The sequence below is a fragment of the Cnephaeus nilssonii genome (genome assembly GCF_951640355.1).
Source record: "Cnephaeus nilssonii genome assembly, chromosome: 8".
NCBI classification, from domain to species: domain Eukaryota; kingdom Metazoa; phylum Chordata; class Mammalia; order Chiroptera; family Vespertilionidae; genus Cnephaeus; species Cnephaeus nilssonii.
Window position 1 is genome coordinate 17,661,579 of NC_137079.1, and position 16,817 is coordinate 17,678,395.

Consider the following 16,817-nt stretch of genomic DNA (forward strand, 5'->3'; position numbering starts at 1 on the left):
CCAGGTTGCAGAATTGATCCCCAGTGTGGGGCATGCAGGAGGCTGTCAATCAATGATTCTCTCTCATCACTGATGTTTCTATCTCTCTCTCCCTCTCTGAAATCAATCAAAATATATTTTTAAAAAACCAGAAGAATGTAACAAGCTATATCTTGAGAAATCTCACACACACCCCTGTCCCCCAAAACTACTGTCCATCTAAGCCCACAAGTAATCACTTTGTATATTCGAGATTTTTGTGCAGATACAAGCAAATAAAAATATATTTCCCCCTTTCCTATACATGCTGTACTGTACCTCGCTCTTTTCACTTAACAACATATCCTAAAAATCTTTCCTTATCTCCACACAATTACCTTATTCATGAATAATATTCAATTGGGTGGATATATTCTATATTAATTTTAACTATAAGAATAGTTCATAAATGGGTACAAGTTAATTTCAAATAATTAAATTTAGTTGTGTATCTGTTTGCCTGCCTGCCCCTACTTTCTCTCCTCCCCTTTTCCCACTCTCCCTCCCTCTATTTATTTACGGGAGAAAGGGCCTGAAAAAAATTTAAGCAATTAATTTATACCTCAAAAATAAACAGAGTATAAAGCTCCTTAAACCAACTTTCTAATCATTTTTAAATCTCATTTTGAAATAGTAACTTATATTAGTCTTTACAAATTCTCCCCAGTTTTAAAGTCAAAACAAATTTTAAAAAGGCCTATTCATAATAAATTAAAATACAAAGTAATAATTTCAACCAGGTATGAGTTATAGATTTATATAGCCAATTTCTAGGAGAAAAGAAAAAAATTAAAAGTTTGATATATTCGGGAGATAGGATTCTGGGTAAAACTTTTCGATTTTTTTTTAATTGCTATGATATTTCTGAAATCAATAGCATACTAACACTTTAAATTAACATAAAGTCAATTAATAAGGTAGATTAAACTAATTTGAGGTGCATAATGTGGAAATTGCTTCACTCTTTCTCCTCCCTCCTTATCATTGTTTAGAAACCCCTCAAAAAAAATTATTTTCCCCAGAGATTAAAAAGGAATCAACCTGAAAGGCCTTAACCAAAAATCTAAGAAATACTTTCATCAATACTGGAAAGGTCCCAGGTTGGTTAGCACAAGTAAAATTATTAGATAGACCCTTAGGTAATTTTTCCTATTCTATCTACCCATATAAGTGGCACAAGGACCTACTATTCTTCCTTTCCCTCTCCTCTATTTGCTCTGCTTTTCAAAAAGGGCCTAAAACTCATTCATACTGAAGTAAAAATAACTAACAATGTGTGTTACCCCTCCCAGGAATATCTGCATTTTAGTAGTGCTAAAAATCTTAAAGAAAGCTGAACTTTTTTTAGGGGTGTGTGTGTGTCATGAAAGACTGGGTCAGAAAGGACTTAACTTTTGTTTCCATTTGAGTCTGTTTCTGTGGTTACTTGAGTATTTGTGTGCATGATGATTAGAATCAGAGGCAGCAATAATGCAAAGGTTAGAGAGGTAGCCTATCAGGAAACCTACATTATATAACTCTATGTGAACGGCACCCCACAATACAATATGATTGGTGCTCCTTGGAGCTGTCAACATTGCAACCCTGCTTTCTCTAAGAACATGCTCTGGCCCTGGCTGGTGTGGCTCAGTTGGGTGAGCGTTTTTCCATGCACCAAAAGGTCACTGGTTCGATTCCTGGTCAGGGCACATCCCCAGGTTTCGGGTTTGATCCTCAGTTGGGATGCATGTGGAAGGCAACCAATCGATGTTTCTCTCTCACTTTGATGTTTTTCTCTCTCTCAAATCAATAAACATATTTTTTTAAAAACACAACATGCTCAGAAGAAAAAAAATTCAAAGGCTAGAAGAGGGTAACTTTGAAAGGCTAGATATCCAGATATAGTTTGAAAATAATGTAACGTAATACATACTGGGTTATAGACAACGTATTTTTGTATGTCCCAGAACTAATCGAAGCAATTGATTCAAATTTGTATATTAGTCTGTTATCCTTCAATTCAAGATGAAGGGTCCCAAGCATCATAAAACTGAAGAATTCTTGCCCAGACAGCGCGGCTCAGTGGTTGAAAGTCAACCTATGAACCAGGAGGTCACAGTTCGATTCCCGGTCAGAGCACATGCCCAGATTGAGGGTTTGATCCCCCGGTGTGGGGCATACAGGAGGCAGCCGGATCAAAAGTTCTCTCTCATCATTGATGTTTCTCTCTCACTCTCACTCTCCCTTCCTCTCTGAAGTCAATCAAATATATTTTACAAAAAGCAAAAAAATACTGAAGAACTCTTAAATCCAAAAAGAAAAATAAATTGAAGCCTTTACTTTTGGCCTCAGATCATCAACTTAACCTTCAAAACACACAAAAGAAGAATGGAAGGAACCAAGTCCATCCAGAGAGGTGAAGGGATTTGCCAAGCAAATCTGACTTAAGAAAACAAGCAGCTTAGAAGATAGCAATTTATCAAGCCCAAAGTTTTAAAAGTGTATCTATAAAGAAAACAAAGAAATCTAAAGGAATTATATTGTTACTAGTGCCCCAGTGCATGGATTCATGCACATTGAAAGGAAAGTAATTAGAAAGTGGCCAGCGGAGCAGGACTGGGTGAGATGGGCTGAACACACCCTGGAGCCAACCTCCTGTAGTCCCTTCTCAGCTAGCCGCACCTGAGGTGGCGCCGCGTCTCGAAGGGCGTCTGTGGAGTGAGCAGGGTCCCTCTGGAGGGTGGGGCCCTCGGCCTGGCTTGCGGGGATCAGGCCAAAACCGCCTCTCCAACATCCCCCGAAGGGTCCCGGGTTGCTAGAGGGCGGTTCTCGGGTGACGCACCCCAGAATCGGACTCCCTCCTCTCTGGTTCCAGGGTGCGTCACTCGAGAACCGCCGCTGCCAAGTAACTGCAGCTCGGCACCTCCTGCATTGAACGTCTGGCCCCTGGTGGTCATTGCGCATCATAGCTACCGGTCGGACAGTCACTTAGCCTTTTATATATATAGACTAGAGGCCTGGTGCACGAAATTCGTGCACGGATACAGTCCCTAGGCCTGGCCTGCGATCAGGGCCATCTTCCCCGACTGCTGGCAGCTGGCCCCGCCACCCCCCCCCTCCCATTTCCCCATTCACCATCAGGCAATTGGAGCCTGCCAGCCAGGGAAAGGGACCCAGAGGAGGTCAGTGTGCCTCACAGTGACTGGTCGAGCTGTCATTCTGGTCATTCTGTCATTACGGTCAATTTGCATATTAGCCTTTTATTATATAGGATGGTTTTAGGTTTTAAGTCACTTTTAATTTTATTTTTTTTTATATATTTTATTGATTTTTTACAGAGAGGAAGGGAGAGGGATAGAGAGCTAGAAACATCGACCAGCTGCCTCCTGCACACCCCCCACCGGGGATCTGCCCGCAACCAAGGTATATGCCCCTGACCAGAATTGAACCTGGGACCCTTCAGTCCACAGACCAACGCTCTATCCACTGAGCCTAACCGGTTTCGGCTTAAGTCACTATTTAATCTTTAACACTCTCAAATCAGGGCAACAAGTCTCAGGTCAACAAGAGCAAAAGTTAATGCAAGAATACTGAAACTTGAACTCACTAGCTAATTTTGTGAAATGGAATAATTCAATAAATGGTAACTTTGGGGCATTTAATTTGCCTGTCTTTAAAAATATATCTATAGGTCATTTAGGCACATGAAACATTTAGACACAAAAAAACCCGAAGATTTTAATTTCTTCATAGGCAACTTAATTTGACTTTTCTTTCTCTACTATTTTTCACTCAGCCACTGTTCCCTGATTCAGGTCCCTGTCCTCAAAGTTTAAGAGTGGAAATAGGAGCCAAAAATACACAGAACTAAGAAGGTGAGAGGATTCACAAGGGCATTTTGAAGAACATAACCTTAAAATGCAAAGAATTCCTGACCACTTTTTTAGTCAAACTTTAAACCAATTCAGTTGCCTTTTTTCCCTTCCATTACCAGTTAATTTCTGTGTGTGAATATTAAACGTACATACTTGTTTAACAAATAATATACACAGAAATATACTGTATAGTATGGTTTACAGACTACAATGGCATTGATACAGAAAAAATTAGCCCAGCCATTGTGGCTCAGTGGTTGAGTGTTGAACCAGGAAGTCACAGTTCGATTGCCAATCAAGACACATTCCCGGTTTCAGGCTCGATCCCCATTAGGGGATGTGCAGGAGGCAACCTATCAATGATTCTCTCTCATCATTAATGTATCTATCCCTCTCTCCTTCTTCCTTCCTCTCTAAAATCAATAAAAGCACATTTTAAAAAAATTAATACCATTAAATGTGTTTTTAAATTTATTTATTAAATTAATACCATTCAGGCATTAATTCTGGCAGAAAAGGAACACTCAAATTGCCTATATAAATTTATTAACAAATCTTAGCACTGAGATTTGGATTAATAAATCGGTAGAGTCTGGTTACATATATTCATTTTCTATCTTTTTATAGATTCAAAAGAATACAAGAAGTGGAATCCTAAGAATGGCCTCCCTGAGCTCCAGCCTATGGAATGAAACCACTACATCTGTTTATCAGTACCTTGGTTTTCAAGTTCAAAAAATTTACCCTTTCCATGATAACTGGAACACTGCCTGCTTTGTCATTCTGCTTTTATTTATATTTACAGTGGTATCTTTAGTTGTGCTGGCTTTCCTTTATGAAGTGCTTGACTGCTGCTGCTGTGTAAAAAACAAAACGGTGAAAGACTTGAAAAGTGAACCTAACCCTCTTAGAAGCATGATGGACAACATCAGAAAACGTGAAACTGAAGTGGTCTAGCAGTCACTCTACATAAGATGAGCAAAATCTCTGAAAACAGCCTTCAACTTCAGAGAAAAAAACTTTGAGACCAACTGTTATTATAAAATTGACTGACTTTAGAAGGGAAAGACAAGTTAAATATGTACTGTGTGTGTGTATCCCTTTGATTAAACATACAGTAAAACTTCATAAATGTGAACAATTTACCAATCTCTTTAAAATGACACTTTGAAAACTAGATAAAAGATTCCTAGAATTCAATATTAAGCAGCAAAAGGAAAACTGGAAAATATAAGCAAGGCTAATGATGCCAAAGCAACTTATACCTAAACAAATTATGTGGACTAACAAAGAGAGTACTATGCCCTGACCAGTGTGGCTCAGTTGGTTGGAGTGTCTTCCTGTGCACCAAAGGGTCACATGGGTTTGACTCCTGGTCAGGGCACATAAGCAGGTTGTGGGTTTGATCCCAGATGGGGGTGCATACAAGAGGCAACTGAACAATGTTTCTGTTTCTTTCTTTCTCTCTCTTTCTCTTTCTCTCTCCCTCCCTCCCTCCCTCCCTCCCTCCTTCCCTCCCTCCCTCCCTCCTTCCCTCCCTCCCTCCCTCCTTCCCTCCCTCCCTCCCTCCTCCTCTCTAAAAATCAATTTAAAAAATAGAGGGGAGCAATGGGGAAAAAAGGGGGACATCATATCCTATATAATAAAAGCATAATATGGAAATCAACCTAATGGTCAAACATCAGGACGACCATCCAGGACCACGCTATGACACTCACTGGCACCAGGCCAGCCAAGGTGGTGCGATACAACTGGTTGGGGGCCCGGCCATTGCCCCATGATCACCCCACAGAGGGAGGCCCAGGCCACTGACTGGCGAGCTGCGGCGGGTGGGCAGGGCCTCCCTCTGCGAGGGAAGCCCGGGTCCTGGGTGTGGGTCCCGGGTGGCGGCAGCCAAAGGAAAACCCAGGTCCCAGGTGCCAGAGGGAAGCCAGTGCTGGCAGCCAGGGAAAGGAAGGCCTACTCTTGCAAGAATTTCATGCATTGTCCTCTATTCTGTAATAATCTCAACAAAAAGATTTTTTTTTTAAGAGAGTACTACATCTACATGTATTTTGGTAATAAAAATACTTCCACTTTAAAGTCCCTACTTATTAAAAAGCAGTATTTTCTAGTTTATTGAAGACAACTTACACATTTTGAAAGACTTTATTTTTTATGTAGGATTACTATAACAAAAATCTCAAAATATTCAGAAAGATCCCAAGTATACTTGCATAAAAATTTTATTAAATGGCCCTAACTGTTTTGCTCAGTGGATAGAGCATCGGCCTGCAGACTAAAAGGTCCAGGCTCGATTCCGGTCAAGGGCATGTACCTTGGTTGCGGGCACATCCCCAGTAGGAGGTGTGCAGGAGACAGCTGATTGATGTTTCTCTCCCATCAATGTTTCTAACTCTCTATCCCTCTCCCTTCCTCTCTGTAAAAGATCAATAAAATATATTTTTTTTAAAAATTTATTAAATGGGAATAACTGTTGCCCAGCCAGTGTGGCTTAGTGGTTGAGCATCAACCCAGGAACCAAGAGGTTGCTGGTTCAATTCCCAGTGAGGACACATGCCCAGGTTGCAGGTCAATCCCCAGTAGGAGGTGTGCAGGAGGCAGCCGATCAATGATGTTCCTCTCTTATTGATGTTTCTATCTTTCTATCCTTCTCCCTTCCTCTTTCTAAAAATAAAAACTTTTTTTAACGTGGACTAACTGTTGAAATGCAAGGTCTAAGAAGGGTCACGTTATCTTCAAGCTAAGAATTACTACTACACCCCCTAAACTGCATTTCTTCAGCTTGTGCTTTCAGTTTGCTTCTCATATTCCCACTCTCAAGGGCTAAGATACCCAATGTAGAAAAGATTGTAAAATAAAAGTCAAAAGATAGGATCACTCAACACTTATTAAGAAATACGGCAGTTTTATTTCTTGGAATTCCAATGACTATGCAGATATTATATTTTACTAGAGGCCCGGTGCACGGTCCCTCGGCCTGGCCTGCACCCTCTCGCAATCCAGGACCCCTCAGGGGATGTCAGACTGCGGTTTCAGACCAATCCTCGCAGGCCAGCCCGAGGGACCCCACTGGTGCACGATCGGGGCCTAGGAGGGACCGCAGGAGGGCTCCAGGGCATGTCCAGCCCATCTTACCCAGTCCCCATCAGCCAGACCCCAGCAGCAAGCTAACGTACCAGTAGGAGTGTCTGCCCCCTGGTGGTCAGCGCACCCCATAGCAACTGGTCGAACAAATGCTTAACATATTAGGCTTTTATTATATAGGATAACCCTAATACTATTTTGCTACTGCCCATGCCTTTAGGGCAGAAATGCCACTCCTGAAAATTTATTGAGAAATTAGTTCAAAAGAAAAAAAAAAGCTCAAAATACAAAGATGTTTATAATAGCATTACTGAAAATAACAAAAAATTGGAAATAACAGCTTAAATGTGTGGCACATTAACTTAACAGATTATTAAGAAGTTACTGAAAATTATGACAAAATAGAAAATATTTGCTTTATAAAGTGAAAAATAAATCTCTGTCATTTTCAATTTAGAGAAGCCTAACTGCCAATCTGAAATAGCTTTTCCACAAAATATTTTTTATCTATTTTCTAACATTAGTAACATAGCCAGTTTTCAAAGGATTCATGAAATCTAGGTATTCAAAATACTTTGGTAGTCAGGAACTATTCTGAGCACTGTTAAAACCACATTTCCATAAACAGTAAATTTTGGGTCCTTGCCATAGATGGAAAGCATATAGGTTCAACTAGATTATTTGATAACTAGAGGCCCAGAGCACAAAATTCATCACGGGGGTGGGGAGTCCCCTCAGCCCAGCCTGCACCCTCTCCAATCCAGGACCCCTCAGGGGATGTCTGACTGCCGGTTTAGGCCCGATCCCGGGGATCGTGCCTAAACCGGCAGTTGGACATCCCTCTCACAATCCAGGACCACTGGCTCCTAATTGCTCACCTGCCTGCCTGCCTGCCTGATTGGCCCTAACTGCCCCCGCCCCCGCTAGCCTGATCACTCCTAACCGCCTCTGCCTGCCGGCCTGATCACCCCCAACTGCCCCCTCCTGCCAGCCTGGTCGCCCCCAACTGCTCCCCCTGCCAGCCTGATCACCCCCAGCTGCCCCCCTGCCAGCCTGGTCGCCCCAACTGCCCCCCTCGGCCGGCCTGGTCGCCCCACACAGCCTGCTGTTCAGTCGTTTGGTCGTCCCTCACTAACCCCCCTGCCAGCCTGGTTGCCCCATGCAGCCTGCTGTTTGGTTGTTACTGTGAGGGCATCTTGACCAATTTGCCTATTACCCTTTTATTAGTATAGATGTACACTATCAACTTTTCCCTACCTTACCCTGTAATTTAGTCATTCCACAAATAAGTATTGAATGCTTCTATGTCTGAGGGTCTAGATTACAATAGCAAACAAGTAATCAATTCATCCAGCCAGTGTGGCTCAGTGGTTGAAAATCAACCTATGAAACAAGAGGTCATGGCTCAATTCTGGGTCAGGGCATTTGCCTGGGTTACAAGCTTGATCCCCTGTAGGGGGTATGCAGGAGACAGCCAATCAATGATTCTCTCTTATTGCTGATGTTTCTATTTCTCTCTCCCTCTCCCTTCCTCTCTGAAATCAATAAAAGATATATTTTTTAAAAAAACAATTATAAAACTCTTAGAAGAAAACAGTAAATTTTCATGACCTTGCATTAGGTAAAGATTTCTTAGATATGACACCAAGAGCACAAGTGATAAGAAATTGGATCGAGAAACTGTGCCCAGAATATATAAAGAACTCTTACAAATCCATAGTAAGAAAACAACCCAATATTTTTCTAGTGGGCAAAAAATGTGAACAGACATTTCACCAAAAAAGATACATGAATGGTCAAATAAGCACATGAGATGACATCCCACATCATTAATCATTAGAGAACTGCATATTAAAACCAAAATACCATTTTATATCCACTAGAATATGATCAGAAAGACAGGAATAACAAGTCTTGGCAAGAATTAGAAAAGAATGGAACCTTCATACATTAATGGTGAGAATGTATAACGGTATGACCATTTTGGTAGTTTCTTAAAAAGTTAAATATAAAGTTACCACATGACCCAGAAATTCTACTCTTAGGTCTCTTTACAAGGAAAAAATAAAATAAAAAGATGTCCATACAAAGACTTATCCATAAATGTTCAAAGCAGCACTATTGCCGAAACCGGTTTGGCTCAGTGGATGGAGCGTCGGCCTGCGGACTGAAGGGTCCCGGGTTCGATTCCGGTCAAGGGCATGTACCTTGGTTGCGGGCACATCCCCCGTGGGGGGTGTGCAGGAGGCAGCTGGTCGATGTTTCTAACTCTCTATCCCTCTCCTTTCCTCTCTGTAAAAAATCAATAAAATATATATATAAAAAAAAAAAAAAGCAGCACTATTCATAGTAGTCAAAGAGTGGAAGGAATATAAAATGTCTATTAACTAGCCGGCTTGGCTCAGTGGATAGAGCATCGGCCTGCAGATTGAAAGGTCCCAGGTTCGCCCTGGCCGGTTTGGCTCAGTGGATAGAGCGTCGTCCTGCAGACTGAGAAGTCCCAGGTTCGATTCCGGTCAAGAGGACGTGCCTTGGTTGTGGGCACATCCCCGGTGGGGGGTGTGCGGGAGGCAGCTGATTGATGTTTCTCTCTCATTGATGTTTCTAGCTCTCTATCCCTTTCCCTTCCTCTCTGTAGAAATCGGTAGAATATATTTAGGAAAAAAAAAAAGAAAGAAAGAAAGGTCCCAGGTTCGATTCCAGTCAAGGGCACATGCCTAGGTTGTGAACTCGATCCCCAGTAGGGGGCATGCAGGAGGCAGCTGATCAATGATTCTCTCTCATCATTGATGTTTCTATCTCTCTCTCCCTCTCCCTTCCTCTCTGAAACCAATAAAAATATATTTTAAAAAAAAAAGTTTACAAAAATGTCTATTAACTGGTGCATGGATAAACAAATTGTGGTATATCCCTATAATGGAATACTCTTCAGCAATAAAATGGAATGAAGTCCTATTCCATGCTACAACATGGATAGAATTCTGGACAAAATACAGCAAACTGAATTCCACAACAAATAAAAAGGATTATACGTATACTATGACCAAGAAGGATTTTTTTCCAAGAATTCAAGGTTGTTTTAACATATAAAAATCAATTAATGTAATATACTATTGTTATCAAATAATCAAGTTAGTGTCCTTTAGTCTAAGAGATGCTAAGTAAAAAAGAAGCCCCACACTAAGGACCACATATTGTCCAATTTCACATATATGAAATATTCAGAAAAGGCAAATACATAGAGACAGAAAGTAGATTATTGGTTATCTGGGGCTGGGGTGGAAATAAGGAACAACTGCAAATGGGCACAAGGGATCTTTTGGTGGTGATGGAAATGTTCTAAAATTGGATTTTGCTGCCTGGCTGGCATGGCTCAGTGGTTGAATCAGGAGGTTGAACCTATGAATCAGGAGGTCATGGTTCAAGTCCTGGTCCAGACACTTGCCCAGGTTACAGGCATGATCCCCAGTGTGGGGCGTGCAGGAGGCAGCTGATCAATGATTCCCTCTCATCATTGATGTTTCTATCTCCCTCTCCCTTTCTCTCTGAAATCAATAAAAATATATTTTAAAAAATAAAAATAAAAATAACCTAAATTCTAACTACAACACAAGACTTAACATCTTAAAAGCAAAAAATTCTCTCATCATTACATCCTTTCTACTTAAAGTGCCCAACAATCAATATGAATGTTGAACTGAAAAATGAACTTGCCATTACTAAATGGTTTTCTGAAAAATAAAAACTAACTAGTCAACTTTACTAACCTGAATTTTGTTTAGAGCCTGATGACCCTCCATGTTCTAGTTTTGCTTTCTTCTTCTTCGATGATGATGTTGATGACTCAGAAGATACTGAACGTTTTTCTACTACAGGAGTGGTAAGAGCTCGTTTTCTGAACAGCTCCCTTTCTCTCAACAGGCTTGGATCCATAATGCTGCAAAGATAAAAATAAGCACCTTTAATACAGATTCCAGTCACTCAAACCTATATGCTAAATTTGTAAGTCTCACCAAGAGTTACTTCCCAAACAAAATTATCTTGTTACTAGTTGTCTAGCATTTGTACTCACTCATTCATTCAAAAACCTTTAATTAATGCCTATTACGTGGCAAGCACTGTGTTAAGCATTAGTAAAGAGAAATAGACTTGCTCTCTACAACTCTAGAACTGCACTCTCCAATATGGTAGACACTGGCCACATGTGCCTATTGAGCACCTGAGTGGGGCTAGAGTTGAGATGTACTCTAAATGTAAAATACACTCCAGATGGAAAAGACGTAGTACAAAGAACAGAACTTTAATATTGCTAATGACATATTTTAGACTGATTCTACACTGATGTGATATTTTAGATGTACTGGATTAAGTAAAATATTAAAATTAATTTACCCTACATTTTTTAGAAACCATGGCTACTAGAAAATTGTAAATTACATGTCTGACTCACACTTGAAGCTTACACTGCAATTCCACTGAACAGCACTGCTCTAGAAACAACATCAAGAATGCTGTCTACATCCACAAGTTGTAAGGAAAAATAGGAGAAAGCAATGTTTTAAAATAGTCAAGATATACAAATATGTTATTTGGGTATTACTATTTTGAGTTGGATCTGAAAATAACTGATTAACTTATGCTGTGGCGAGGAAGAGACCATCTTGGGGGAGGGAAAGTGTCAGAACAGAAAGGAGAATTCACAAGTGATAAAGTAGGGGAGACAAGCCTAAAACAAGAAGCTTCTGTTTATTTCACCTTGTGAAGACAGGTGATTAACCCAGGCTTTCAAGCATGATTTTATCGCAATCTTAAATAAGCCTTACAGTTTAAGGAGACCTAAGTGCTTATAGCATTTGATCCTCAGAGCCCGCTGAGATAAAAGGTATCCATTTTATTACTCCTTTAATATGTAAAACCCGAAGTGAAGAGTTAGGGTTAAGGTCACAACAGCTGGAAGTACTTGGATCAGAACCCAAATATCCTAACTCCTAAATCAGTGCTCCACGACCCACACCTGAGACACCGGTGAAGCCTCTAAGACACTCCAGGTCCCATTTTATTTATTTACTGCTTTTAAGCGAGGTGCTCAATGCTTTCATGTTCTCAAATGCACGCTTCTTAAAGGCAAGGATTTAGGTCTCAGCGCCTCGAGGCCTGTCCCAGCATTGTGGAGTCAGGGGCACTGGATTTGGGAGTCAGGAGGTTCCGATCCGGATCCAGGGGCCTTTTCTTACTCCTTACCCCACACCTGAAATGCCGGTCAAGTCCTGTCTGTAAAAGGTGTGATGCTGGTCACATTCAAAGGCCCAGAGCAGAAAGCTTCATGGCTATCACCAACGAAAGCTCCGCCTGCCTAACTTAGCCTCCTCCTCTTAGGAGACCACTCAAAATCTGTCGAGTGTTACAGGTGTGGTCGACAGGATACATCACCTGCCCGTATTACACCGAAAAAAACACACACACACACAAAAAAAACACACCACAACTCTGGGAGTTCACGTGTCCACGTGTCAGGGACCCCGAGAAGCCAAAATTAAGTCACAATCTCCTGACTCCACGTTCTTTCCAATACATCGTTCGACTTCCTCAACCTCTCCACCTGCCTCTCTTGCTTCCGTCGCTGCCCAAGCCTGAGAGGTGCCACCGGCCCCTAAGAGCCCAGTTATGAAGGGGTGGCAAGCTGAGAGGGGGCTGCTCACATCCCCGAGGTGGGAGAAAAACGCACCGCAGCGTTTCGTTTCGAAAAATATCTTTAGGCTTTGCAGAAGACAACCATGATAAACTAGGTCTCCAAAAGGCAGCGTACAACAACAAAAAAAAACAACACACAAAAAAAAAAACAGTTCGTGGACGAGCATCTACATCACCGCCTTTAGCTGGTTGGACGCCGTGGTTCCCCAAACTTCACACACTTGGTTCGCTCAGCTACTGCTCAGGTAAACTTGGGGGCGAGGACGAGGCTACCCAACTGCGAATCCCCCCTTCCAACCCAAAAGTTTGCTCAGTAAACCGCCGGCCCGAGAGACAATGCTCCCAAGAAGTTGCTCGGGTGCGGAGGTGTTCCGCGCTCAGCCCGGCAGCCCCAGGCTCCCTGGGGGCGGAAACCGCGCTCGCCCCGCCGGAGGAGGCGTCCGGAGGAACAACAGGCCGGAACCCGCGCCCCCCGCCCGGCGGCGGCAGCCCCTACCTGAGCGAGGAGGGCCGCCCCCACGCGACCTACGCCGCCTCCCGGCGCCTGTCGCCTCGGCCAGCCACTCGCGCCCGCGTGGCTGCCGCGTCCAGCTCCCAGTCAGCGGCCCCGCCGGCCCGAACGCTCACCCAGCGTTGCCCCGCCAGGCCGGGGTCTGCGGACTGGCGGCGGAGGAGGAGGGACTCGGCCCGGAGGCCCCGCCCACCACTTCCGGATCAGGTTGCTCAAACCTCAATCCCGGCAGCCACCGCGGCGCCTCCGCCGCCTACCACGCGCGTGCGTCCTCACGGGCTCCGCGAGGGGTCCCGCGGGAGGATAATCAGCCAGCCGGAGCGTTCTGGGTCTCCATGACAATGGGAGGATGGCTGGGGTGGGGAGGAGAAAAGGCTCGGGTGCGAGGCAAGTGGCAGCCACCAAGAGGGAAATCTTTCCTTTGCAGAAATGATTTTTCAAGTTATTGTCTAACAGGTTTTTGTGACTTGACGTCAAATGCCTGTTACCAGCATCTAAACTTCAAAGACCATTGCTCCAGCTATTTCTGTTGCAAGTGAGGAAACAAGAGCACTAGGGAAGCTAAGTGGCTTGCTCAAGACAGCCCAACTAGAAAGGCAGATCCTGGAGTGAAGCCCTTTCCGAATTCTCAACCACCACACCTGTGAACTCTCTCAGAAAAGGATTTCGAATTCAGATGCAACATAAATGGGTAGAAATAAAGCGACGAGAAAGATTGGCCTTGGCCACAGCCTGCAATGCACAGTATTGGAGTGTGTACGAGCTCTGTGGCTGTCCTTTCCTCACTTACAACCCAAAGCCGCAGAGAGCCTGTGCTCAACTACTCTGTAACTGCCGTGTAATTACTTAGTACTGGTTACTCCTCAACCTGTGTTGGTTTTCTCATCAGGAATAATTGTACTACCACGGGGAGTAACTGTACGACCACAATTGCATTCGACTGTTGTGGAGATTAAATGAGATAATACATAATTTTTTATTCAAATTTTGGAAACAAAACCAAAAGATTGTGTGGCTTTTTAAAATTGGTTTCATTCTAGAAGGTTTTTGTAATAAACCCAGTTGATGTTCATCTGACACTCTCAGGAAATTTAACTTTGAATAACAATTTAGTAGGGCCGAGGTTTTACAACTCAGTAACTCCAGATATTAACTGGTAAAAACCTGATGAGGTGTAATGGGGAGAAGGAGCCGACATCAAGTACAGAAAATAGTCCCAAAGGTTAAAAATCAAGAAACATGAGCCAGCATTGTATCAATTTTCAGTTAATCATTCTCCAGTGACTATATAAATTCCAGTTCCTCATACCCTTGTGGAATCAGTTCTATCATTCTGCTGGCTACCTTACCAAGAGTGAGAGACTTAATATACAAATTAACAATGGGTTAATGATCATAAAACTGACCCACATAAGAAACCAAGCCACAACCTTTGCAGCCATAAGCTCAGAATAGTCAGGATTTGCTCAAAGGCTGCCAACTTCCTTATTTTAGGCACACATACACCCACTCCAACACACGCACCAGGACTCATAAGAGAAAACCAAATATGCTCCCCAAATCAATCACAGAGATGCCCCACTTCTAGTTACTTCACCTCCAGCTCCCCTTGCCAACAACCTTTAATCACAGCATACCATGAGCATCCCCTTTCTTAGTACGCTTCGCGTTTTTGCACTTCACAGGTGTTGCTTATTTTACATATTGAAGCCAAGACCCGCCACGAGGCAAAAAGATTACAACTCACTTTATTGCCAAACTCACTTTACGCCAGTGGTCTGAAACAGGAACCACAATGTCCCCAAAGGTATACCAGTACTGGTAAGCTTCCCCTCCTTCTGGTTGCCTGAGTCTCTGCCAAAGTGATGGTGGCTGACATAGCAAGCTCTGTAGTCTCTGCTCTCATTTAAGTGTTCTTCATCTTATGCCCACTTGTGTGAAATAAAACTTTGACACATGCTCATTGTCTAGTCATGTGAAAATGGAGCCTAGCAATTAGAGAATAATGCTTTTAACTAGATCTACACATGGAAAGCACTCAATGAACTATTAAAAAATAGACTGAGATACATCAAAATTTTGAAGTTTATTTGCATTAAAATAGATTAAAATCAGGCAGGCCCAAACCAAAAAAGGTTAGGAACACTCCACCAACAGGAGCTCAGGGAAAGGTGTTTATAGCGAAGACTCTGTAGCAAATCAAAGAAAGTATTTGATTGGCTATAGCTCAAGCCATTGCCTTATTAGGGAAGCCTACTTGGTAGGTTGTGATTAGTAGTTCTTAAATTTCATTTTCTCAAATTCAAGTGTATTGACTCTGGCTTAGGTTTCAGTTTGCTTATGTAAGCTACCAGGTAAGCTACCAGGCATTAGAGCCACTACAGTCTAATGGCCTCCTTGTTTAAGTACTTTAACCAAATGCTCATAATTATTCCTCCTTTTTTAAAATGTATGTTTTTTATTTCAGAGAAAGAGAGAAAAAGAAGAAAAAAAAGAGAGAGAGAAAGAAACATCAATGATGAGAGAGAATCATCGATCAACTGCCTCCTGCACCTCCCGACCCCCCACTGGGGATTGAGCCTGTAACCCAGGCATGTGCCCTAACCAGGAATTGAACAGAGACCTTCTGGTTCATGGGTCAATGCTCAACCATTGAGCCACATGGGCTGAGCTCCTTTATTTCTTTTTTTTTTTTAATGTTTATATTGATTTGAGAGAGAGGAAGAGGGAGAGAGAGAGAGAAACATTGATGGGCTGCCTCCTGCACGCCACCCATTAGGGATTGAGCCAGAAACCCTGGCATATGCCCTGATCAGGAATCGAACTGGCAACCTTTCATCTCACAGGGCGGCTCTCAACCAACTGAGCCACATTGGCCAGGGCAATTATTCCTTTATTTCAATGTCTTGTCTCATCTCAGCTAGTTGAAACAGATTTTGGACAGTTAAGCCTTCTAATGCCAATATTAGAGTGTTATTTATAATGCAAACTCCCAAATCTCAGTTGCCCATCATTTACCCAAATATTAACTATTATTATCATTGCCCAACTTGAAACCCTCCCTTAATCAGCCCTAATTAGCTTGATTTCAGAAAATTCAATATTTGGGGTTAAATACATATTTTCATTCTGCCTTCACATCCTTGTTACACAATAGAGACACAATAGAGACACCATCTGTGTTTCTTCTGAGGCAACCTCTAGCCAGGGATTAGGGAAGTCATAGGAAAATTATCCCACTCTGAGGTGTGGGACATGACTATAAATTTTATAGGGACATGGCTATTTGTGTAATATACACAAAGTCTCAACCACTGATGCTTACATAAACCTTTATTATAATTAAAACCACCTACATATTGGCATCCTCGGTATTTCAGGTCAGAAGGTGTGGCTAGTGTCAACTTATATGAAGAATGATTCAAGCTACTAATGCAACAGCAATTATGTCTTATCTCATGAATGCTTATAACATCTGCATACTTTTTGGTAGGAAGTGTGGTGGCTTCTTTAGGGAAATACAATTTGTATATTTTATAAAACATTCTTCTGTCCTGATCAATCCAAAACATCCAACGCAAAGAGCACAACTCAATATAATCACAGGATTAATTCTAATATAGTGGCCTTTTTTTTACTATTTTATTTTATTGTGA

At 42.2% G+C, this 16,817-nt stretch overlaps 2 protein-coding genes across 3 annotated transcripts in view; one reads left to right on the forward strand and one right to left on the reverse strand.

Annotated features, from left to right (window-relative positions):
- The window catches only part of GTF2E2 (general transcription factor IIE subunit 2), a 93,031-nt gene extending 79,715 nt beyond the window's left edge, over positions 1–13,316 (reverse strand). For both annotated transcript variants that reach the window (XM_079779282.1, XM_079779281.1), the window contains exons 1-2: positions 13,147–13,316; positions 10,727–10,896 (exon numbers count right to left, since the gene is read on the reverse strand). In XM_079779282.1, the coding sequence (XP_079635408.1) occupies positions 10,727–10,892 (166 nt within the window). In that variant the 5' untranslated portion in view covers positions 10,893–10,896; positions 13,147–13,316. The remainder of the gene's footprint in view (positions 1–10,726; positions 10,897–13,146) is intronic.
- Positions 4,081–5,371, forward strand: SMIM18 (small integral membrane protein 18). The gene has a single exon (XM_079779074.1). The coding sequence runs from the start codon at positions 4,533–4,535 to the stop codon at positions 4,827–4,829; it is 297 nt and encodes a 98-aa protein (XP_079635200.1). The 5' UTR covers positions 4,081–4,532; the 3' UTR covers positions 4,830–5,371.
- Positions 13,317–16,817: the final 3,501 nt, after the last annotated feature.

What these genes read in the sequence shown, in the direction of transcription:
- SMIM18 (XM_079779074.1), top strand. Translation starts at nt 4,533, where the DNA reads ATGGCCTCCCTGAGCTCCAGCCTATGGAATGAAACCACTACATCTGTT.